This window comes from Chaetura pelagica, unplaced genomic scaffold (genome assembly GCF_000747805.2).
Source record: "Chaetura pelagica isolate M959 unplaced genomic scaffold, ChaPel_1.0 scaffold112, whole genome shotgun sequence".
NCBI lineage: Eukaryota > Metazoa > Chordata > Aves > Apodiformes > Apodidae > Chaetura > Chaetura pelagica.
Window position 1 is genome coordinate 2,737,394 of NW_009952798.1, and position 25,744 is coordinate 2,763,137.

General features: G+C 42.3%; 2 protein-coding genes across 2 annotated transcripts in view; both read left to right on the forward strand.

Moving 5' to 3' along the window:
- The window catches only part of KIAA1279 (KIAA1279 ortholog), a 15,807-nt gene extending 2,702 nt beyond the window's left edge, over positions 1-13,105 (forward strand). Inside the window, exons 3-9 of the mRNA XM_009994886.1 lie at positions 2,139-2,223; positions 4,103-4,201; positions 7,774-7,853; positions 7,968-8,151; positions 9,291-9,375; positions 10,823-10,932; positions 11,668-13,105. Of these exons, the coding sequence (XP_009993188.1) occupies positions 2,139-2,223; positions 4,103-4,201; positions 7,774-7,853; positions 7,968-8,151; positions 9,291-9,375; positions 10,823-10,932; positions 11,668-12,546 (1,522 nt within the window). The 3' untranslated portion in view covers positions 12,547-13,105. The remainder of the gene's footprint in view (positions 1-2,138; positions 2,224-4,102; positions 4,202-7,773; positions 7,854-7,967; positions 8,152-9,290; positions 9,376-10,822; positions 10,933-11,667) is intronic.
- Positions 13,106-23,297: 10,192 nt separating this feature from the next.
- Positions 23,298-25,602, forward strand: SRGN (serglycin). Its single transcript, XM_009994864.1, has 3 exons — positions 23,298-23,388; positions 25,070-25,217; positions 25,392-25,602. Exons 1-3 carry the CDS (start codon positions 23,298-23,300, stop codon positions 25,600-25,602), a joined length of 450 nt encoding a protein of 149 aa, XP_009993166.1.
- Positions 25,603-25,744: the final 142 nt, after the last annotated feature.

A 25,744-nucleotide genomic window follows, 5' to 3' on the forward strand; every position in this document is an offset into this window, starting at 1 on the left:
AAAAAAAAAAAACAAAACGAAAATAAGAACCTCCTTAGACCTTTAATGCATCTCATGGACTATTAGCATGGTATAAAATAGCTCTCCTCTATTCTAAAAAGATGCATGTAGTATTAGCCAAAGCTCCTCTGTGTATTCCACAAAATAAATTCGTTTGTGCCTTTATATAAAGTTTGCTCATTCCCCTCCATGCATATGTTGTTCTTTGGAGCAACAATGTCAGAAGAGATTCTCAATATTGCTAAGTGACAGTGACATTCCACACGTACAAGAAGTCCATATGTGGTTAAATTACTTGAAAAATCTCTTAGCCTAAAAAAAATAATTAAAAATGGTATTCCCTACTGTAACCTACTTTACTTTGTTTGCAAAAGGAAAAAATACACCTATTAGCTATTACTCATGAACTGCACACAATTTTTAGGAATTAAAAAAAATAAAAATGTTAATGTGTTATTAGTTCTTCTTTCCCTTTTCATTATAATAGGTTGGAGATAACCATGCGTATTTCTTCTCTGTGAAATCATATGAAAAGTTTGGAGAAGATCATGCAGTTATCTGTTAACTATGCCCTGTAAGGCAGCACTGTTATGAAGGTTCACACAACACACCTGGTATCTGAGCTTATAGAAAGTGGTACCAACAGTAATAAGTCAATAATGAGACAGGTTTCATTTGAAGAACCTGTTCCCAGGATTGAGGTTAGACTTAGAAAGCTCTCCTTGAAGCTTATCATGCTCAGGCTATCTGTAGTTGACCTAACTAGATTAGATTTAGCTCAAATAGTTTTATGAACAAGCCAGTGTTGCAGGCTGCATTCAAATACAGGCAGGCTCAAACTACTCTTCTAAAGGATAGTTTTGCAGGAGTTGCATTTCTTACAGATTAATGTATGTACCACAGTAGGCTACAACACAGACACTAGATCTCTATATTATACTTTGCTTAAGGAGGGATGACAGAACAATGCAAACAGAGTAAATAAGCTGGAGCTACCAATATTTACCAAGAAGGACTACAGTAGCAAAGGGAGACAAAAGAGGCTAGACAGGGCAGGATGCAAGTCACAGGTCTGGAGATTTTTCTTGCCCAGGTGTGTTGGTAAACTTGATTTATATTAAAATTTTAGTCATTACCCAGAACATACCACTGGAAACACATTTTTACACTTCTACTGTTGTCATTATGTTATCATTAAGACAAAGGCAATTATTACAAATCAAAATCTCTTTAAGATAGAAATATGGGATGTCACAAAAAGTGTGTTTTATGCTTCCTTGAAATAGTGTACAATTTAGGAGCTTCTGTGAATGTTAAACATTGCACTCCTGATGATACAGTAACCTTTTTCCATTGTTGATATGTGGACAGACTCTTGATAATCTTAGTCAATAAGAACTGAACTATAGGATCCATTTCCACATTAGTTACCACTTTTAAAAACTTCGGTGGTTTTCCTGATGAAGTTTTATAGGAAGGATGGATAACAAAAGCCTGAGGTAGTTTGTATGAAATGCATCCTTACCATCCTCTCAACATAGGTCAGCACGGTGACACTCAGCTGTACATAACTGAAGCTGCATATCAACAGAAAAAAAAGCATGTTCCAGAGCACAATTATTGAAATTATACTTTGTTTTAAACAAATCCACTCAATTTTGTTCATAAAAATGCCTTCTGTTTTTTATTAGACTGATTTTGTCTCTTTTTTCTTTCATTTTTGTTGTGATTCACTATTCAACAGATTAGAAACAAAATTCCCCTTTGTTCACACACCATCTGAAATGTAAGATTTCTCAAAAGCACAGAGTGTTGACCCAACTGTCAACCCAACTGTTGGGAGTGGCAGTGAGTGGAACAGCATGTCACCCTACGTATCCAAAACACATTATAAACATTCAGCAAAAGCATTCCCACTGCAACAATGCTATTCAGATCAAGAGCTGGGAAATTCAGCTTGAAGGAAAATAGGGAGGTAAAATTGAACCAGCTATTGCTATTACCAACATGGACCGTTCCATTCACTTTAGGAGTTGTACCACTAGGACCTGCAGTGTAACTGTACACATACAATGCCCCCATAAAGAACAGTATCATCATCCCCAGGCTGGTAATGATACGGTTGATTATGGCTACAGTTCTATCAATAAACCACAAAAGAATCGCAAGAGCAGCTACAAGGAGCAGAATGCCCTCGGCTGCATACCACATATACAATTGCAGGTTTGGAAAAAGATTCAGTAGATTCATTGCAGCAAGTGTCTGTTCAGTTTTCAATCCGTCAGGAAACTCAGCAGAATTGCTTGCCATTGCTATCTGAGGGATTCCTCCCATCAGAGATGGAATTCTGGACAATCCCAATTGATGAAAATGTGTAATCTGGGCTTAAAATCTAGCCCCACGTTGGGCGCCAATTAATTGTTGTCATCGTTTGACTCAGGTCCGACAACAATGCTCTCGATCCTCTCCCCCCCCAACCCAGGTAGGGAAGGAGAGAGAGAAAAAGAGAGAGACTTGGCTGGATTGAAAACTAAAATACACAGCTTTAATTAAAACACTAATAAATGATTCAAGAAAATATATACAATTATATACAGATATATTCAGGTATGGGCAAAAGCCTCTCGCCTCCCCCCACCCCAGCAACTCCCACAGCACTTCCCTGAACTGGGAAGAGTCCCGAGGAATCCCGGAGCTGCTGCTGGAAAAGAGTAGAGAGTGATGAGGGTCAGGAGATCTCGAGCCTAAGGGTTGACAGTGATGGATGAACAGAGTCCTCCCCAGACGCCGGCCATGGACAGAAGAGAAGGGAAGAAGAAGAAGGAAGAAAGTTGTCTTCTGTGATCTCTGACCTTCCTCTGAGCTTACGTAGATACATGGAATGGAATATCCTGACCAATTTTGCTGTCTGTCTAACTCAGCCTCCTCCGGGGGGGTCACAGATCTCCCCATAGTGTCTGAGCCGGCAGAGTGAAGCTGCGGCCTTGAAGCCTCAGTAGTTAGAAAAACATTCCAGTGTCTTATCAACCTAGCAGAACACACTGTTGCTAGTTAAAAGAAAGCTTGCTGAAGGAAAAAAAAAGTCAGTGAAAGGAATATTGGCTTCATCCTGGCTCAAACCAGGACAGTATTTAATAAAAAAAATCCTAATACAAAAGCAGTAGTTGTTACCAGTGACTGTACTTCTCCATCAACGCGTTCTAGGTTATATGGAGGATGTTGTCACAGCACTGGCTTCTTTTTTTGAAAGCAGGGGCATTCCTTTTTCCTGCTGGGCCTGTTTCTGTAGCCCGACTTCTAATTTATGAGCTTCTGTATTAAGTGTGTGTGACAGTTCTGCTGCTTGGCCCTGGGAAAACCCTTTCTGCTCATAAACATCAGGCTACGTGGTGCTTTCTTTTAAAATGGAATTGAAAGAGACACAGGGCTGACACACAACTACACACGTGCAATTTTTAACAACGCTGCCTAGGAAGTAGATGAGCACATCAGGCTTGGATTGTGTTTAATGCCTTCATCTTGAAGAATAAAATTAGAGGTACTTTTTGTAAAAGGTGAGTTCACAAGTGTAGTAACAATTCACTATGTACACTGATGTGATTTAAATTTGAAGGTAGTAATCCACAGCTTTTGCATCCTAACTGTCCTTTTCACCTCTTCATTTTTGGAAATATGCAGGCATTCATTCCTAGTATATCTCTTTCCTGTAAAATTTTTCCACAGAGTCAGAATGACAAATTTCTAATTCCTTGGCTCTTTCTATGATAGTTGTATGTGGCAGAAAAGCTTTGTGAATCAGATGCAGAATGTACTGTGTTGGAAACAGCTTGTTATTTGAACACACCAGTCCTAATTTAGCAGGGTGAACAAAACTGCCATTTGTTAGGTAATTTTTGTCACTGTGTGAGAACCTACCTTTTTGAGGAAGGTTCACCCAAAAAAATGGGTGAGCACGATTTTTGCTTTTTGAAATCCATTATATTTTCAAACATATATATATATATATATATGGATGAAGTCTGATAAATTTTTTGGAGAAGATGTGTAATGTAAATGGAACATAATGGGAAAATAACTGTCTGTTTTTTCCTTTTCCTTTTAGAACAATCTAGGTATCCTGTGGTCTGAAAGAGCTGAAATTAAAACTGCTCAAACTTACTTGGAATCTGCAGAAGCCTTATATAATCAATACATGAAAGAGGTACTGTGTTTATTAATACTATGGCAGGCCTTTGATGTGGCACTTACAGTTTTAGTCATCTTTGAAAAAAAACATAGGGTGGAATTCGACTTTCTGAGCTTTATAGTGGCTGCTGTGACACTTGGAAAGGGATGTGATTTATGCTGCTACCACAGGAAGATGCAAACTAGATCACTCGCTAATTTCAAAATGGACTTACTCAGGAAAACGATTTTGCTCAAAAATCATATTCCTTTTTGAACACTCTTTGAATTGATAATCCAAAGTTGAAGCCATGTATTGTTTGGCTTTTAGTTAAGTTTTTCTCAATCTTGTCTTGGAAATGCTGTGAAGTGCCACTCCATTGCTTTCAGTGGGAAAATGAAACAAAACTGTGTATTTGTATGGCTTGTTATGGCTGCACAACATTTGTGTAGAGGCGAGTTAGTTTAGTTCCAGATCCAAGAGGACAGTCTTACAACAGCTAAACCTCTCCTGCATATTAAACAGCCTTTTGAGTTGTGGATTCTGCTGTGTGTCAACAAAGACTCCCTTGTGCTACTTTTAAGCTTTGTGCAAAGCTCCTCCTACACTTACTTGCTTCGGGGACAGTTTGTGAGGGAGGTAAAAACATTTGTGGCCTTAAAGGAGCAGTATCTGTGTCTCAGGACAGCTGCAAAGCTTGGGCAGAACTTTGTGTAATGCAATTGCTGCTCAGGTTTTACATGATCTTGGTTTGTAGCATGGATTATTCTTGTGGAAATTTTAGAATGGATTAGTCTTTATTGGTTCCTTCCTGCTTTATTACCACCTTTCCAGCCATGCTGGCCTACAGTGATAGGAGAGGTAGTGCAGTGGGTAAAAAAATTAAAAAAGCACTTGTGCAGAAAAGCTTTTCTGTTTATTTTCTGCCCTCTGCATCAGCTGGTCTAACTAGAGTTACTGCATCTCTCTGCAGACCCTCTCTCTAATTTCTGATGTTCAACTGAGACATTTTTACCCAGCCAAGCATGATTCTTTTGGCTTCCACATGGCCTCTAAAAGATTCTGGCACTTGCTCCAGGGATTATGGAACTGTCCTGGTACTGCCATCCATTTCAGTGGATTAAATAATGCTACCAAATACTTTACATTTTAACTGTGGGCTTTTGTGAAATTAATAACTTTCGTTAGTTGTCCACATTTGTTGTTGGGTAGTAGCTAATGAATATTGCTCCTGGGGCTTTGCTGCCTGGCTAGGAAATACACAGATGACTGTCAGTAACTTGTCACTTTTTTTTTTCCCCAACATTTTTTTATTTGCCACTTCTATTTCAGGGCATTATAGAGTCAAATGTATCTATGTCTAAAGATTTTCTAAAAAAAAAACAAACAACAAAACAACTATGCCAAAAGACCATTTCCGTGGAAACAATTTGGTTTGTGTAATGTTTCTCTGAAAAAACTGAACTGTATTTGACATAATCTGCAAATAATTTTAAAAAAGCTCCCTCATCCCCTGCTTTTTTTCAGCTGCTTTATGTTTTATAACTGAGGTCCTTGCAGTGGTGTTTGTTCTCTAGGATTTGTACAACTGTGTCAACATTCATCATTCAGAAATTATAAAAATGTGAATATATTTTTGTTAATGTTCCCTGTTTTTAGGGCCTCAGGAAGCCTTTCTGTCTGGGAATCTTTGGTAAACTGTTGATGATTGAGACATTTTCCTGAACTGGTGGATTTAGTTGTTTACTAATGGTGTCTTGTTACCTTACAAATTGAGTGGGGTTGTTTTCCCCCACTCCCCCCAGGCAACTAGAGCACAACCAAGGCAATTGCAAGAAAAAAATATTCTGGTAGAGTTAAAATATTATTTTACTTCCTGCTCCTGAATTCTTTGAGTTCACATCTATTCTAAAATGAGGTAAAAAAAATAATTGGTTATTGTAACAACATCTTGCTATTAGGAAAACTGTTTGTTTAATGCAGTAGGGTGAGAATCTGAGGGTGCTAGGACTCTCTGGGCAGGTGCTTGGGCTAAAGAATTTCACTTGGAAGAGGATAGTTGCAGAGATTTTTCTTGGAATGATTAAAGGCATAAGGGTTGACATCAGAGAAAAATCTTGTAGATACAGGAAGGAGACAAGGGTCTAGTTTACTGTGTCACTTAAATTCTTTTAATTTAAAAGATTTTTTTCCAAGCCTCAGAAGGCTTGGGAGCCTTTGTAAGGTTGTAAGCCTTTGTTTGTCTAAAGAAAACAAGATGGAGGGTTACAAGTTCAGAGCTTAAAAACTAGTGAGGTATAAACAGAAAGCCCTAAAGATTGAAGGATCATAGAAAAATCTGTACCTTTCTGGCAGGTTAAACTCCTTTATTTGTCATTCTCTGTTTTCAGCTCCATTTTTTCATCTTTGAACATAAATTTTAAAAATCCATTAAAAATCAAATAATTTCAGGATTTGTTTTATGAGAAGAAATATGAAGATGAGAGTATGTTTTCTTTCCCTTAAATTTAATGGATTCTCTCCTGTAGCTCCTGTCCCTGCTTGAGTCCCTGTTATCTTATGAAAAGTATTTCTCCAGACTGCTGCTTTACCTTCTCTTGGGCTAAGATATAAATGGCTTTAGGAAAGGGTTAGGAAAATTGCATACTAATGAGCCCTGTTGCCAGCAGACACGGTGAACATCTTTCAGGATGCACTGTGTAATGGTAAAAAGACACATTTAAGAAAGGCATCCTCATTTGAAGTGTGTTAGAATTGGCATCTGAAGTTATTCGCAATTACAAAGGAAATCAGGTAGGCACAGACTAATAAAACTTTGCCATAAGCAATGCTCATTTGTTGGGCTGCCCATTATGCTAACTTTATTAACAGTTATTTAAAGGAGATGTTGAACAGAACAGTGCTGAAAGATTTGTAGTTGTCTGTATAATGATTCTGACAGAACTTATGCTTTAAAAAACAAAGCACTTTTAAATGAAGTAGTTCACATCAATAATAAATTCCATCTCGGTCATGCCTTATGTGAAGGTTTAGCAGCATCACTCTTGTTGTCTCATTCATGTATTTGAGTAAATAGTCTTTCCAACTTGTTAATAAAGGTGATAATTTCACAGGGTAGGTCTTTACAGCACGTCTGCACATAATGTTCTTTGCGGTACTTCCTGCAGGATGTTTTCTTGTAACTGATTAATGCAGCTGGGCGAACAAATATTTCACACTTGAAGGCATGCTTAATATTAAATTGATGCTTCAAAAACCATCATGTTATAGTAAAAAAAAAAATATTCCAAATTACAGCCCTGTAGAATCCAGGCTGAGTGTTTCTGATGCAAACAGCATGCATGACTTTAAGGGATGAAAGCAGAAGTCTTCTACAAGCTGAAAACTTTGTAATTCCCAGGGAATTGTGGCTTTCATCTTCTACATTTTCTGAGTTTTGTAGGATTGCTCCATAGATATGACGTTGAGATAGGTGTAGATGTGTTACATCAAGTTTTGTTGAATTTGGGATTGAAAAGTGGTAAATTGTCTGCAGCCGGAAGAGGGAGCACTGTGTTACAAAGTAAGAGAAACCTAGGATACTGAGTATTTGTCGTGTACTCTTGCAGGATGGAAATCCTCCCCTGGATCCCAGTGAACATTTCATGGCAGAAGAAGAAAAACTCACAGACCAGGAAAGATCCAAAAGGTGGATATGTAACAGCTACCTAGATTATTATCACTTAATTTATGAGGGTGTATTTATGGAAGGGGGGAGGAAAAAAAAAAAAAAAAGAAATCTAAGGAGTGTTGTTTTTTCCAGATTTGAAAAAGCCTATACACATACTTTGTATTATCTGGCCCAAGTCTACCAACACCTGGAGATGACTGAGAAGGCTGCTCAGTATTGCCATACTACTCTTAAACGGCAGCTTGAGTACTGTGGCTACTGCCCAGTAGAATGGGCACGCAACGCTGCTACTTTGTCACAGTATTATCTCTCTAAGGTAGGGCACCAAATGCTTTTCTGCTCTAATTATGTCAAAACTGTCAGGTAAGAGAGCTGTTTAAATAGCTGTTTGAGAAAAGGTACCATGTTGGATTAAAAATATCCTCTGGTAAAAGCACAAGTTGTCTTCTGACATGCAGCATCTGATGTTTTTTTCTGAAGTGGGTACAGTGTTTGTGCTTTCCCTGGTGTTGTGATGGCAGTGGGAAAACGGAGCAGCAGTATAGCCATCAGGAAAGCTCTGTAGTTGATGAAGCTTTAGCAGTGATGTGACACGATCCTTGTAAACAAAACTTGTGTCATCACTTAATTTGAAGTTGTTTCTTATAAATCTCAGTGTTCTCTTACAATAGAGTTTAAAAAGAAACACCTCTTAAGACTAAGGTGTTGTACTTGTATGATTCCTGTAAATCATTGTCCTTTGTGCTTCAGCATGCTTAAGTCCTTTTTGAGCCTATGTGAACATTAAAGCAAACACAGAAGATGGTAGCTGCTTGCTTCCACACATCTGTGTTGACTCTAAGTAATCCACTGTGTTAGGAAATGCTTCTGTTTTATTTAGGAATTTCTATATTCCAGACTATTCAGGTGCTCATTTCTGATGCTTAGAAGACTTCTGCTATACCTAAGACAGCTAATGCTGCTTTCAATAGTAACTTGTCATTTCCATGTCTTTTGGATGCATTGATGGCACTAATCGTTACATAATGAATTGCCAAATAGGAGTAAAGGAATCCAAATCTGACTCATAATGCTGCCCTGTGGGTCCAACTTAGTCCCACTAACACCCCATGATACAATCTTCACCACAACACATCACTTCCTTTACCACAAGGAAGTGATAGTAGCATAGATCAGAACACTGAACATGTTCACAGTGTCTGTATCGAATATTAAAAGCAAGGCTTGTTCTTGTGGCCATGGTAGAGAGAAAATGGTTGGTTAGAAAATACTGTATTCAGTAGCAGATGTGGAAAAGTGGTGTGTTTTCTTCCAGTGTCCAGGGGATTATGCTGCAGAGCCTTACATTTTCCTTGTGTTCATACATCTTTACTGTCTGAGGTGGGGGGTTTAGCCAAGCTGAGCAGTTCTTGAGCTGCTTGTACCAGTGATAAACCTTGTTTCTGTTTCTCTCAGGAATGCTTTATGGAAGCCCGACACTGTTTAGCAGCTGCCAGTGTCATCTTTAGTCAAGCTGGACAGGTGCCACCTACTGAAGACAGTAAGTTCATGTAGAAGTTTTGAACTAAATATTGTGAATTAAGCATAATTGTTAAGCATCATGAAGTGAAATCTAGCAGCATGTACAAAATTTATCCCAGTGTTAATTTTCTAAAAATCTTGGTAATTAACAGTAAAGTGGAATGTTGCTGAAGAGCTGCTACTACAGCTTAAGATGGACTGTGAGTAAACCCTGTGAGGAAAACTCAAGTACTTCTTCCTGGTGTTTCAGAAAGCATAGCAGAATAGAAGTGACATTTAAACAAATAACCATTTCAATAAGGCAGCATCTCTGTTAACCCATTTGTCCCTGTATGTGTGCTTAAAATGCAGCTTAATTTGACTTCACTATCAGAGGCAGTGTTCCCATAAGCTAACCAGATGCTTCCTGGGAGTAGCTTTGAAAAAGGGAGGGAAGCTACAGCTCTTAAAAACCCCAAATCCAGAAGTTACTTTTATTGTCTTTTGTTGCTAGATGCTGCTGCCTCATTCATGGCCATTTTTGGAGTTGTCGCTGTCTTTGTTTTGGGTAGTGATGCAAAGGAACAACTCTGTGGTTCAGCACAAAGATAAATAAAAGAAACTGTTTAGAGAACTGACCACAATTTTAAGGACCTGTAGTTACATTATAGTGTCAGCATTCAAAATAAATCCTGTTTTAGGCTTAGTCTTTGTTTATCTACACCACAGCCTTTTACACTCTGTGTTGAGCAAATGAAAGCTTAAGATTAATAGAGCTTTAACTCAGAGGGAGTGAGCAAGTACTCAGAGTAGCCCCTGTGTGAGTTCATAACTCTTGACTTATAACAGTGAATATATTGGTTAACTTTAAATGGGTTGAGCTGTTTAGAACACAAGCTCTTTAATCCACTGATGTTGTGACTTTGGGTTAAAATGTAACCTGAATAGACACAACCAAGTTCTATTTAATTGAAGTTCAGTGACAGCACATTAATTTAATTGCTTTTAGTATTTCTCTTAGCTCAAAAAATATAGACATCTATGCAGTTGCCTTTTTAACTATTTAAGTACTTTGAGGATGATGTAGCAAGTCTGGGTCTCTTTGCAATACAAATGCCCTAGTCATCCTCAGAAACAATTCCTGGGCAGGCAGCTGAATCTTGGAAAACAAACTGTCCCAAGTTCTTTCTCTTGTTACAAAGAGACATGAAAATCTTTTCCAATAAAACATTTTTAATATTAAAGGTCTTTTCAAACATACATCATGATCTATTTTTATGGAGGAATTTGTGCATGAAAAATCCATGTTAAATCTATATGGTTTTCTACCAGAATGACAGTGCACAGAATTATTATATAAACAAACATGGAGAACATGTTTCTGTCTAAAAGTGAGGGAAAATTAATTAAATATGTAGCGTTCGAGGCTCTTGTTGGAGTGCTTGACTTTTCTTAAAGCTTTTTATGTGTTTTTGTCCATTCAATAGATGAAACGGAGCAAGACCAACAGGATCTTCAGGAGAGAAAAGCTGAAATTGCAAGGTGCTGGATTAAGTATTGCCTGAATCTCTTGCAAAGCGCTCAGAAATTACTTGAGGTAACTGCAAATCTGTTCTGTAGGTGTTACCTTTTAAGAACAAACAAAGCCTGTTTTCATGTTTGTAACAGGAATCAATTAATAGTTGGTAGAAAATGATAAAAAGTTGCCCAGTGAATGATACAAGAGATGCTTAGAAGGTAGCAGGTGTCTCCTAGTATGCTTTAACTTTAAGGCAGCACTTGAATTATGGCCAGGTAGGAGATCAGCTGTGCAATGATCAGTCCTCTGCATGTACAGCAACTTCACAAATTTCTATCCTCTCTGCTGCATTTTCTTGTGGCTTGATCTGGCAGATCTCTTATGTAATTGCTAGTAAGACCATCATCTTAATATGCAACAGTTCTGCATGCTGGTGTTCTCATTCATTCAAGGCTTTGCTTAATTCAAGCATTCATTTCATTGGTTTAATCATTCATTTGAATGTTTAAAACTCAGCATTTGCTGAAATGCTTTGCAGAAGCAGGGGTTTTGGGCTTTATGTTTATTGTTGTGGTTATGTTGTCACACAGGGTAGGGAGATGAATCTTCCTAGTCTTATGTTTTTAGGTAATCAAGACTGTGATTTACATGGTATTTTGTGAATAGAGGGTCTAATATACCAATGTGTCTTCCCTTTTGTCTTGTTGCTACTTAGTTTTTATTTCAAAGGCAACTCATAAATAAAATTATTTGGTGTTAAGTCACTCTTCATTAACCACATGCATTTTAAATTAGTATCCTTTGTCATTTCAGGATAACATAGGAGAGCTGGATCCAGACAGGCAATTGGAACTGAAAGCCCAAAGGAAAAAAGAGGAGGATGAAAAAGAGAAGGGCAGGAAAAAAGCTGTCCTTTTTGGGACGAGTGACATCTGTGACTCTGTCTTAGCCATGGAAGAGAAAGTGAGCAGCATATATCCTTTAGATTTTCAAGAAGCCAGAGAGATCTTCCTAGTTGGTCAGAACTATGTTCAGGAAGCAAAAGAGTTCTTCCAGGTTGATGGTTATGTCACTGACCATATTGAAATTGTTCAGGATCACAGTGCTTTGTTTAAGGTGCTTGCTTTCTTTGAAGAAGACTACGAGAGACGTTGCAAGATGCACAAGCGTAGGATAGACATGCTGGAGCCGATATATGCAGACTTGAATACCCAGTACTATCTGTTGATTAGTAGACAGCTTCAGTTTGAGCTGGCTGACACCTATTATGAGATGATGGATTTAAAGGTAGCTATTGGTAACAGGTTAGAGGAGCTAGACTCCCACACAGTTAAAAAAATTAATTCTCTGGCTCAGTTGGCGATCAAATATTATGAGCTCTTCTTAGAGTCTTTGAGGAACCCAGACAAGGTGTTTCCTGAAGAGCTCGAGGAAGATGTTCTTCGCCCTGCAATGGTGGCCAAATTTCACATTGCACGGCTGTATGGTAAGCTGATTACTTCAGATAGCAAAAAGCAACTGGAAAACATGCAGACATCACTAGAATATTACAGATTTCTGGTAGACTATTGTGATAAGTACCCAGGTGCTGCCCGTGCCATTGAAACTGAACTAGAACTCAGTAAGGAGATGGTGGGTCTTCTTCCAACAAGAATGGAGAGACTAAGAGCAAAACTCAGTCCATTCATATAAATACTTGCCTTGAAGGAAATGTGCACTATTGAAGTGATACCAGAGCTGTCAGACATCTTCTGTACTGACTGATAGAACTAAGGTGTCTACAGTTTAGCAGTCCACCTAGAGCCTGCAGTAATATAACTTTGTGAGAAAGTCAGAGCTCCCTAGTTCAGTAGCTCACCCACACTAATGGTATAGACTTTAAATCTAAAGTGAATGTCCAGCTAATGCTTTGTATTGTTTGTCCTGTATGTAAATATAAACCTTTTCTCCTTTAGGCCTTTTTCCTCCAGCATGTGGTACAGTTTCTAAATGTAGTGCTCTATGAATTGTTTCTTTTAAGGAAATATGTTTCTCTAGGATAATTTTTCTAAGAAACCCAAGGCACGTTCTACCAACTAGAATATATTTTATCTCTTCTGACTTTTGTCCCCAGAAAACTTTATCTGTATGAAGGGAACTTTGTTATTTTCAATATTTATTTTGTACGTTGCTCCTTGTTTCCTTTTTTGCTTGATTAATCAAAACCTAGTTGATAATAGGCTAAATAAATGGACTAGCTTGGCTAAATGTTGTTCGTTTGTTGTTGGTTTTTTTCAGAATCTTGAGAATTTTGTTTCCTTGTGTCTTACTAAGATATGATCCATGTTACAACGTTGGCCAAAATAAATAGTTGTGAAAGTATTTCCACTGAGTGTCTTCAGTAAAAACACGTGAGCAATAAAAGTGCCAGAACCAGGAGTGAGGATGTAGCAGACTTTGTGGCTTGTGGTGGGAGGAGATACCCTGCTCTTAATACACCATAGAGGATTCTCACAGGCTAGAGGGGTTGTGCTCTAGTGCTCCAAACAGTTGCCAAATACTGCTTTAAAGGCCTGGGATGCCATGGAAGGCATCTTATCTTGTGTTGGTCAGACAGCCCAAGTGCTTTCTTAGCAGGAGCTGCAAGTAAGGACCACTCTGAAGTTGCTGCAGATCGCAGAGCTGCTGAGGCACCATGCAACACCTGCATGCCATCAGCAGCTGACTTCTCTATTTTGTCATTAAAGACCTGCTGACCTGGCACTGTTCCTGATCTTACACAACCTGTTACCTTTGTCATGTTCTAATTTAGCCACCTCTTTTTATGGCAGACCAGGCTGCATTTCTGACACAAAATGTACATAGAGGTGGTGGTTATATTTCTAGTGTCCATAGCAGAATTATGAACCAGGACCTGTTTTAGATAAAAAGTGGGCTGAGCATGTTGTCCAAGCATGTATTAAAACATCATGGTCAGAGAGGTCAGGGAGTATGGGGAAATGAAGTGGCATGGTGATGGGGTGGGCAGTAGTGTGTCACTGTGCACCAGCAGCCTTATCCCTGTCAAATGTCTGGGAATATGTTTATAGGAATAGAGGCCATTGAATGCGAACAGAAACAACTGGGTTATTCTGGAAATCAAGGATGGGGGGAAAAAATGACATTAGCTTGGAGGGTGAGAGGGGGAAGCATGAAAGTGTCTACACCTTAAATGTGTGGAAAAAAGTCTCTAGCTTGCATAATTCTCTGCAGAAGATTCTAACCACAAACAAATGGGTCCTGGAAACAAGAGGAAGCAAAACTCAAAACCAGCTACCTGCATACGTATAGAATAAGGGAGAGAGTGTATGCACGTGCGTGTGTGTTTTCTGTTTTACTAATTGTCTAGTCAGCCTTCAGAAGTTTCTTCTTTGGTGTCAGGTCTTGAATTTGGTTTTTCCCATGGCCTGAAGGTAGGACAGCCCATGGTTTCTCAGTGAAAGAGTTCTGAGTAGGCTGTACTGTGTATTATTTTTGTCTATGATCTTAATTAAAGCTAGTGTGCACTTTTATCATGAACTCAACTTGAAAGTTAATTTTTTCTTTTAGCTTCATGTTTCAGTAGAAGAAAGTGATCTTGCCCTTTCCCATATGCTTATTATTCCACCTATGAGGGCCTTTTGAGCAAAGTTTTTAAAGTAAGGGGAATGGTCATCAAACTTAGTGTACTTGTAATTTGGGGAAGGAAAGTATTACTGAAGTAATACTGTGTATTTAGTTTAAAAATAAAAAGAAAAAAGATGGGAAGCTTGTTGGGTCAGGCAGCAAAGCTCCCTTCAAGAATGTTGAGTTTTAACTGTAAAATATGTGAGGTCAGGCATTTATTTCAAAGATTAATCAAAGATTAGGTTCCTGTGAACTCCATTTAACCGGAATTTCTGTTCCTCTTTGTACAGCAAAAACAAATCTTACAGCTGAAACCTCCTTTCTGTTGTTCTACCAGCTTTTTCTCCTTACCCAGCATAAAGCAGTGAGGTTTACACGAAGTCCATGTTTGTGCAGAATTTGTATCAAGTGTGAGATCTGAACTCAGAGGCTATAACCTCAGTGTACTTCTTCAAATAGTGCATCATAAGAGAAGTAATTTGGCTTGATTAAAAATGCAATTTTGTTTTAACTAAAATGCTCTCAATTCTCATGCCCAGCTAGAGACATGGTATGTATTATAAAATGAGTCGATTGGGAAAGTTATGCTGTGCTTAAATATTTCAGAAGATAAAGAAACCAGTGCCTTGTTTGCTCTCTACAAGCCCATCAAGCGAGGCTTTCTTTTTTCCCCCTTGAGGGGCCAGACTGGAGGAGGGTGGCAGGAGGTGACAGCTGTATCCTTTGTTGTTCTCCTCACTTAAGCCAGCTGAAATACTGTGCGGGGAATGGGCAGAAGTGAGCTCTCACTTCCCCTCTGTAGCAGGAAAGCAGGTCCCCTGTGTTGCAAGGGGAGCAGCCAGCGGTGGTTGCTGCCTCGCTGTGGCAAAAGCAAAAGGTCCCTGGGCAGGTTTGCTCTATTCTCCTGCCCAAAAGCTGCTTTATTGGGAGTTTTGGTCCTGCCCCTGCACAGGCTCACATGGTCCCGGTGAGGCTCACGGGTTTCCTTCTCCCTCTGCAACATGGAGATGACTTGATGTACCAGTGCAGGGCTTGTGCTGGGTGTGATTGCTGCTGCACTTCTATGTCCGGAAATATTGCAGGAGTGTGATTAAATTCAGCATCAGACAACGAGAAGCAAGTCTGGTGTTGTTAACGTGTGGCTTTACACAGATGAGATTTGTTTGGTGTTTTGCTGTTGTTTAGCACTGAGAGCACGATAATGAGCTTTACTTGTGTGTTTCTTCTAAAAGACCGAGTCAGAGTTACATAGATGCTTTCTGTGGAACCTTTCATTCTAAAATGTCCAGAAATGGTCCTGCAAAGGAGAACTTAACTAAACTGGCAGCTCACAAGGCAGCCTCTTTGTAGTCTGGAAGTTACAGCACTAAAGGCTGTTGCATTAAAACCAAGTGCGTGAATTTGTGGTAAGAAGCATTTGCCAACTTTCCTCTTCAATTGTGCAATGTCTTTGGCTACTTCAGAGCTTGTCACAAATGACTAATGCAGATTCTAGATTTGGTTTAAAAACTGCTTTGTTTTATTTCCCGGGAACTCTGTCCAAAGTGCCTGCTAGTACTTTTTAATGTTGCAGTTTGGCTGGTGGTTTCTAGATCTTCCTTATCACAGGTAGGTGTACAGTCAGCAGTTTCCTGACCAGGGTTATTTGCCTGGCTGCCTTTATTCCAAAACTATTGTATGCACAATTCTGTCTTTACAGCTGAGGATCTGTACAATGTGCTGGAGAGATTGTGGACAGAGAGGATGCTAAGCACTGCATTTTGTAAACATGTTACTTGCCTTCAGAATGGAAAATGCCAGTGGTATTGAGTGTTTGTTTAGAAAGAAGTGTCTGATAACGATGTGGCCCCTTAACATCAAAGACCTTAATAATGTGGATGTTTTTAGCAATGTTTTAAATGTTTAGTGCTTGAGTTTTTTTAATTTGATGGGCACAAAATACTTAGTCTTTTTACATGCTCATTAGCACTGTACAAGAGAACTTATTAGTTGACGTCAGACACAGATGCAAGGATTTCACTGTTCAAGATTTTTAATGCAATTTTCTGCTGAAACAAAGAGGAATTGGCTGAGTAATTGAGTGAAAGATGACAACAGGCATGTGATAGAGTGAGCTGGTGTTAGTCACTGGGTGCCCTAAGAGGAATATAATAAGCACTTGCATCAGAGACATACTCTGAGATCTGCAGGTGAAATGCATGGGGCCAAAAAAAAAAAGGAATCAAGAAGATGATTTCCTGTATGATAACTGTCTTGTAGGGGAACAAAAGCAGGTGGTTCCCAGGTGGGGTCTCACACCACTCAGGGCATTGGCCATGAAATTCCTCCTGGAGCCCAGAGAAGCTTCACAGCAGCCCACAAGAGGATGCAATCAGATGCGTCCCCTCCTTCCACCAGAAAGCCAGGACTTTTCAAATATCAGAAGTATAGAACCATAGAATTATTTTGGTTGGAAAAGACCTTTAATATCATCAAGTCCAATCATTAACCCAGCACTGCCAAGGCAGTCTAAACCATGTCTCTCAGCACTACATCTAGGTAATGACATCCTAGAAACAATGTCTAGCACAGAGAAGGAGATCAAAGTGGTAATGCTGGAAGTGATTGCCAGCACATGGTCTGCAGGAGGGGACAAGAAAGAACAACATAATCTCCTGCCAGCAAAGATTATTTTGGACAGCAAATATTTACTGCAGGTTTGTGTGTAGACACCTAGCTCTGATGAGTGCCAGACATTGCTAGATCCATCCTGCCTGTCCACATCTGGAACTTCTGGCAAATAACTCTCAAATCCTTCTTTTAACTTCTCCATGTGTTTTAAGAGTTTTCTTATGACACTGAGCTGCTGGTGTTACACAGGGCTCACGGAAAGACAGGCTTTGCTCTCTACACCATAAAGGCACCAGATATTGCAAGTGCAAGGGTCTTGTGAGTCTTACCTTCCTGGTTGGCCTGTCTTGGCTTCCCTGCTGTGCTCTGCTAGAAAGGTTAAATGAGACAAATCCTGCCCCAGGCTTTGTCTTTCCTTGCTGGCTAAACCTTGTATGAATCCTTTTCTGCACTAAAAAGAGATGAAAAAATAGAGCTATTATAGAGCCCAGCTCTTTGAAATAGAAAAAGGCAAAAAATGCTTTTTTTCCTAATTAATGCAAATTGTGTTATCTGAAGGGACATACTCATTTTGAAACAGCCCAGGCTGCCAGGGGCAGAGTGGCTTTGTCAGCACCATGAGCCATTTCCAAACCCAAGAAGGGCTGTTTAGAGAGTGCTGTTTCGTGCCACAGCCACATCCGCCCCAGAAGCCTGGAGCAGATCCTTCAACAAGCGCTCAGTGGGCTGGGCTGTGCCAGTTCTGTCAGGCAGAGGCTCTATGGCAGGCCTACATTTCATGTCTTTCCTCTTTTTTTCTCTTCATGTCACATTTTAGAACAACAGGATATTTCTCCTAAAAGAAACACACTTAAAACCAGCTAAAATAATGCCCATCTCCTTTGATTAACAGGAAGAACAAAAAGCCTGTTCCTAAGTGTAACATGGAAGCAAAGTGAAGATCACAAAACTATGACTGCAGGTAAGAGCCTGGTTAACTGGGGCCTCAACACCAGCTCTGCTCTGATTCATACACGGGATGGGAGAAGTGGATCTGGTTCACAGGGAAACCTCCACAGGAGCATCCATGCTTCCTGTTCCTTTTCATCTTCCTAAATTCACTGATGCCTTTTCTCTCTGCACATGGCATGAAGTTTCTGTCTGGCACCGGTGGTGCTTGTGTTTATAAATAGGTTCACTCTCACACAGGGAGTGGAGGCAAGGTGAGCTGCTTGGCATGGATCTATGGGGGAGGAGCCCAGGGTTGCTAAAAAGCACCTAAAAGCTGTTGAGCAGCTCGCTCGTGTGAGGTTGTCCCGTGCTGGAGAAACCATCTTATGGAAAAATAGCTGTGTCTAATACCCAGGTAACAGAGATCGAACCAGCAATTGTCCTGTGGTCCTTATCTCCCTAGTTAATTCCTTGTATTTTCCAGGGTGTTTTCCCAAAGAGTGGCTGCATGAAGAGGACTCCTGGGCACTTCCACTGTGGAGCTGGTGCTGCTCTGGGATAAGGTTTTATTGAAGGAATTGTCTCCCTCATCAGAAACCAGAGCCTGGCTGCTGTGTCATGCCTTAATGAGTTGTTGCTCTTGAACTATAGTCCTGAATTTGCCAGCCAACACCTCCTCCTGGAACAGGCTTCAGCGTGTGGAAGCAGAAAGCATCACACTTCCCAGCATGAAGGAAAGCTGTTTTATTCCTCCTGAAGTACAGGCCCACTGCTCAGTTCACACTTCTGGCAGAGAGGAGATGACTGATAGGGAAAGGCTCTTGGCAGCTTCCTGTCAGTCAGCGGCTGCGTTTGATCTTGATGCAGCTGTGGTTTTCTAGGAAAGATCTCTCCCCATGCACTTGTTGACCATCATCATGGGAAAACCCAGGGAGCTTGTTCTTCTGTGCAATCTAGATGGCAGCCAACGTCTGATTTCTACGTGATGCATGTGAGCATTAATGATTTCTTGCAAGATCTGAATCTTATCTTCATGGGCCAGGTCCTGATACTGCCACTGGAGGCAAGAGGTGGTGGCACGAGAGGCTGAGCGATGCCATGGACATGCACATGCCACAGTGCCCTGGGTGCACAGGGGAACACCAGCCAGGTGCTGAGCTCAGGCATGACCCAGGTCAAGAATTTCTTTTTGCTCAGGATTGCTGTATTTAGAAGCCCTCCCAGGTCGACCCAAACCTCCCTTCCTTGAATGCCTGCTCTTGGCTGTTCTGAGGCAGGACATGGTTTTGCTCTTCAGTCCCTAGAGGTTAGTTGGTCAAACCTGAGCTGGTGACAGCCCATGAGCTGGGCCGCCTGCCTGGGGTGAGCTTGCTGCTGAGGAGGGTTAGGGTGATTTCAGCATGTCTAACAGGGTACCTCATGGATTATCTCAGAGATGGATCTACATTCTCAGGGCCTGTTGGATGTCCAGGTCTGATGGATCTTGTTCCACCTCAGCAGCAAGTGTTGGGGAAGAAACCTGTCCTACCTTACCACAGGACAACATAGGCAAAAAAATACTCCTCATGTTCAACCCAGCTGCCCTTCCCCTTCACTCACTGTCTGACCTCTGCCTTCTCTCAACTGTTGCCATCATTCTCTTTTCCCTCCCTTTCCCAGCTCTGCTCCTAACAGATTAAGCCTTTTCTGTACTGGCTGCTCTTCGGAACAGTGACCTGTGCAAAATACGTATTTCCATTTCCCCAGCAGAGCAATAAAGAGCTGAGCATCACCAGCAAAGCCCAGTGCTTTGGGACACCCAGCTGCTCCAGCTGACTGCTGGCTTTGCTGCTCCACTGGGGAGAAGTGTTTGAGGGGTGCAGGGCTCAACCTGGACCCCTCCCCAAAGCCAGGACGGAGCTCCCACAGGCTGGGAGAGGGGAAAACCTCATCCCTGAGAGCAGAATGACCCTGCAGCAGTTACAGTTTATCTGATTTCTGAGCAGTTATGAATAAGAAACTTCCTTATCAGGACCCCCCCCACCTCGCATGCCTGTTTTGCTGATAAGCGCTGGGACCCTGGGTGCCCATGCACCCACAGGAACCCACCCACCCACCCAGCTTGCTCCTTGTTGGAAATACAGGCAAGAAAGAGCAAACCTGTGTTGCAAGGCAAGGAAAAGCAGCAGAGAGGGCAACCTGATGCAGCTATGTTGTGCTGATCCTCTGGGCTGAACTGCTCCAGCAGCGTTTATCTGGGTAAAAACACAGCAGGGGTTGGTGTTTGCCAAAGAATTGGCTGAAAATCCCTTTGGGTTGCTGAAATAGGTCCACTGGGAATTTTTTTACTGTGCATCCCCTTCCCTTGACAGCATGATGGATGTCCTACCAGGCACTCCTGTGATGTGGTTCCCCTTCAGTGATGTTACCAAATTACTCCTTATTCCTGAAGCCAACTGGGCGATAAAATGGCCCTGAGAGCTACGACTACGTAGCAGTTCATCACTTTAAATTTTGAGGCATTGACTCTAGCTTTGGGGCTAGTCCTGGATATTTTTAGTCCCAGGTGTCTGGTTGAGGGGCAGGGCACACAGTGCTGAGGCAGCCTGCTCCCTCTGCCTGCCCCTTGCTCCCTGAATTAATGCCTCAGAAAAATGCAAAGCTCTTAATCTGCTTTGCATGTGATTTGAAAATAATGGCAGCACTTCAGAGTGCTAGCTGTAAGAAATTTGAGTTCTCCAATACCTGCTACTCATTTATTTTCTTCCTTTTATAGGATTATTCTTTTGGGCCCTTTGATCTTCCAGTCTACAGATGCAGGTTCTATGCAAGAGGAGTATGACCTTAGGAACCTTCCTATCAATTTATGGGAGGTGGATTTGAGGTAGCTGACCTAGGTAGAGTTACTCTTCTCTTCTCTATTAAAATAAAACACCTGTCTTTCTCTAACTCTGCTAATTATGCCATAGCATGTTTCAAGGTTAGTGTTTGAATAGAGTATAGTTTATGAACTGTTCTCTGTTTAAAAAAGAAAGTTAACTTTCAGCACTTTGTGGCCTCTAGCTCAAGATGAGATTTTTAAGCTTGTGCTGATTATTTGCATTTTATACACTGAGTGGCTTACAGAGAAGTAAATAATTGTACAGAGCTCCCAGGGAATCCCATGGCACTCCAGAAGGGGCATGCTTTACTCCTAAGACTTGCACAACCCACGTTGCCTCCGATCCAGGTCTCCAGTCTCACTTCCATGTTCATAGGAAGGTGGAAAGCTCTGCTTGCCAAGCACAGAGGGTTGGGGGCACCAGTGGAGCACAGCAGGACAGGAGGAGATGGGCACAGGCTGATGGTCCCCATAGATTTCTGGCCCCCTTTCTGCAGGTGTATGTGAGATGGGAGAATGGAAAATTTGCTTTTGTCTTCCCATGGTTACCAAAGCAATCTCATTTCCTGAGGTGCATCGCTGACATAGAAGAAAATAACAAAAGCATGTGGCAAAACTGCCAGCTCTACCAGTTCCCCCATTGGCTGATGGTAGGAGACAGATAACTGAGCTCTGTGCGATCCCCCTCCAGATATGGGGGTGCTGCACCTCCCACCTGCCCCCAGCAGCTCCCCCTGCTCCCACAGGATCCCTGGCCCTCCATGACCGTGCTCGCTGGGGGGCACCACTCTGGCTGCATCCTGGGGGAAAAAATCCTGGGCTGGTATGAAGGGCAGAAATACCAGTGGGGAGGAGGTACTTTCCCCTGCACGGGGAGTTGTTTGCTCAGGCCAGAGGGGTGTGGAAGGGGTTGGTGTGTGCCCGTGACCAGTGGAAAATGTGGGGTGTTATTGCAGGAACAGTTTCCGCAGCGCTCAGTGGGTGGAGGCTGATCACCACCCCACACACACTCATATTGAGGCTGAGCATACCCCTCTCAAAAAAAAAAACAAACAAGAAAGAAAGAAAGGAAAGAAAAAAGAGCTAATGCAAAAAATGCACAGTAGAAGAGAGGCTGGTAGGAATATCACTGCACATGAGTTCTTCTGCAGCTGGTTGGTTTGGGCCTCCTGTTTTTCCTGTGCTGGAAAACCCCTGTGTGTGATGGTTCACAATAAACTGCATCCATGTGAGTAAATCTCAGCCTAAAGAGCTGCTGGTGGGGTTTTGGGGGAGTACTGTGCCCCGGGGAAGTCACTGCTCAGCCCCGTGTCCCCACCGGGGGCCTCCATGGACTTTCCACCACGTAAAAATAGATTTACCACAGACAACTTACACCATCAGCTGCAGACTCACTGAAGGTGCTGGCAGCACGTTAGGCCCATATGTCAGTGCCCCAGTTAATCCAGCAGCTAATGGTATGGCTAAGAAAAACCCCCACCACTTAGATGACCTTGTTGTCTGTAATTCATTCTTAAGTGAACTTGAGCCTGGTTTAATACTCACTGAAAGGCAAGCAAAACGTATGGACTAGCTGAAAGGCAGCTTCCATACATCCACAGAAGGGCTTTCATAGCTTTCTCAGCTGGGCTCCCTGCCGAGCCACATGCTGTTCAAATCCTTTGCTGTGCTCCCTGGGTAGCTGGCTGCCCCAGATCAGCTGTTGGGGCTGGGCAAATTTGTCATGGCCTTTCAGAAAGGAGAAGATGTGCTTCTACCAGGATCTACTCTCTACATTTTTTCAATTTTTTTCACTTCTACTGTGAATATCTAAGATCCTGCTTTCAACAACAACAAAAAAGCTCTGAGATTCATGAGATCATTTACCTTTGTGGAAAAAGATGATTTCTCAGTTGGTGAAACTTGCTCTGATTACTAAGGGGTGGCTCCTAACCCTCCCAGTGGCCTGACACGGGCTTGAGGCAGGAAAAATGGTGCCAATGCCAAAACCCAGCTGGCTGGAAGGTGGGGAACATGAAGTGTTGCTTTTTCTCTCCAGAGGAATCAGCAAACAGCCTGGAGCCCTCTAGCATCAGGCAGACATTGGGTGGGATGTTGTCCACGCCTGGACACCAAGCTGCCAGCAACACGTGCCTTCGGTTGAGCTGGCTGGTCCAGGGTTTGCTTTTTTTCCTCTGGCAAAACTGGAGGCAGTGGTTTTGTTTTTTTTTTTTGTATTGGTTTGATGTGATGAAGGCCGGGAGGCCAGAGTGGTGGCTGGGCTTTTCTGTAGATGTCTCACTCCCCTCAATCAGGAAGCAGTGACGCAGGTTATGGGCTGGGTTTGAGGTTTTGGAAACCTTTTCTAAAAGTTGATCTCCTTGCCCCACTGTATTTCTGGAGTGAGAAGCTGTGGTGAAGGCTGGTGGTGAGCAGGGGGATGCCGGCCAAAATGCAGCTCCTTATCAGATGTAACGGGAGGATTTTCCTGGCTATTTGTTTAATCCTCTTTGTGGGATCCACAGCACAAGGTAAAATGGGGTGGTTGTTCTCTCGGTAATCCTCTTTCTTGGCTATGCAGTGTAGGCCAAACAGGCAGCCTCCAAATGTTTCAAACTGACCTTCTTCTAGGGATAATGGGATCTACCCACAAACCTGTTTTGCTAACATTTCATTTTCTGGAGGGGGAATGGTAAGAAAAAGTGTTTTTTTTTGCTAGTAGAGCATTTCTGTGTCCCTTTCCCAGCCCTGATGAGAAAAAGATTTCATAAATTGAGTTGCTGTTTATGGGTATATGTTCAATCCATGTATTTCAGGACTTTTTTTTTAACTGGCCCTTTCATAGTGGTCTGGTTACATGCTGCTACCCAGTTATGTAGTTACAGACAGAGCATGTAACAGCTCCTATGTCATAACTACCAGGGTCTACTTTCTTGGTGAAACTAGTATGAGGAAATTAAACGGTTTATTCGGTACAAGATTGCAACATGCAGCACTAAAACAGCTAAACGGAAATGTTGATTCATGATGACAGGTACCCTGTGGATTTGTTTCTTGGAAGAGAGAAGCATGTTTGAAGCACGTGAAGTGTAATTTTCCCCCAAACCCTAGGCTGGGATAGTGATAGGCTTCATTATGCATCTACCTCTTGGAGGCTGATCTTTGAGCTGATAGCCTGCTTTTAATTCAGCTGCAGTTGTTTATTTTGTTGCCACTGTTATTATTAAAAACCTTCTTAATAATATGCTAGGAGAAGAAAATAAGTATGAAAAGGAATATGCTGTAAAAGGAGCAGGAAATGATACCCATGAGATCTTTTTTTCTCTTACAGAAGAGGGTAGGAGGTAGCTGAAAGTCATCTAGAACATTATGGAAATATATAGAGCAATAGAGAAGTGTAATTACAGGAAGATATTCTCAAGAAACTAAGAAAAAATACAGTGGGGAGAACGTGCCAGGAGCCTTCAGAACAAATTAATTACATCAGACCAGGAGGAAGGATGAAATGCTGCTGGTTTTCTCTTTACTTTGCCATCATTATTTTCTCCTTTTAGTGTTTTTTGAAGACCAGCTTTTCAGTGACAGCCCTGATTCGGCACCCAAGGGTGGCATCAGAACCCAAACTGTGTCTTTATGTAACTCTGGGCCATGTCTAGGAGACACCTGAACCCTCTCTCCTCTGGCAGTGTGCCCAGGAGCCTATGTAATCACCAAACCTGCTCCCGTGGCAGGCAGCTCTTGGCACACCTGGAGTCTCCAACTTCCCCACCAAAGATCACATTGAAGGTGCAGAAGCCAGCCCTCTGCGGGGGTGGCTTGTGCCCAGAGGATTTTGGCATACCTCTTACCAGCTCTGGTGAGAGCTGCAGGTGGCTGAGCCCCTGGGTCCCCCGTGGATGTGCTCTGAGCTGGGGATAAGTCCTGATGTGATGTTGGCATGAGGCAGTGGTTTCCCACGGGGTTTCCATTTCTAATTCCCGTGGACTTCCCAGAGCTGTGTGTGAGATGCACCTGATGCCTCTGGTAGCAAATAGGTCACTTAGGATATCAGCAGCCATTTAAAAAAAAGTCTTCAGGGTTAGTTTCCAGCAGCTGAGCATTCAGGGCCACGCAGATTACTTTCTTACACTCCTTTAGGCTTTACATAAAGCTAATCACTCCTGATGAATAATGTCCTGGTCCTGGTGAATAACGTGTGGGTGATCTGACCAGGTGCTCCAGTGCAGAAGGCAAGGTACAAGAGAGTGAGGTGCCGGCCCGACGCCTGGTCTGCTAACTGCATCGAAGAGCAGGGTCCCTGGTTTTACATGCCCACTGGTGGAGCCAACAGGATCCTTCCTCCCACGGCAGACCTGTCCCTGTAAGTTCACCTGCTGCACGTTTGTCATTAAGGCTGGCGCACAGAAATGTACGGTGTTCCTGTCTCTGCTGTCCTGGCTCACCTGCAGGAACGCGAGGCCTTGCTGTGCTCACTTAAAACACCATAAACCACGTAAGGAAGGTGGAATAAACCACCTGCCGCTCTGCCTTGCAGGATGAAGCGGCACCAGGAGCTGGGCGACATATTCCCGCTCTCAGACGACGAGTCCGGCTCAGGGCCCAACCCTGCAGGAGAAGCAGAGGCAGCCTCCGGCTCAGGGCTCGGCGACGGCTTCCCCGAGGGGAACAACCTGCCTGTGCTCCCAGCGGGGCTGCGGGGCAGCTGGCTGAAGCGGCAGCTCACGGAGGAGGATTTGCTGCTGTAGGGCCCGGCCTGCCCTGGGCCTCCCTCACCCCTTCCCCCGGCCTGGCCACGGCCACCGGGCGCTTGTAATCCGACTGCCAGCCAATAAAACCCGCCCGAAGGCCCTTCCTGCTTCTGCTCCCTGAAAGGTTTTCATTCTGTGT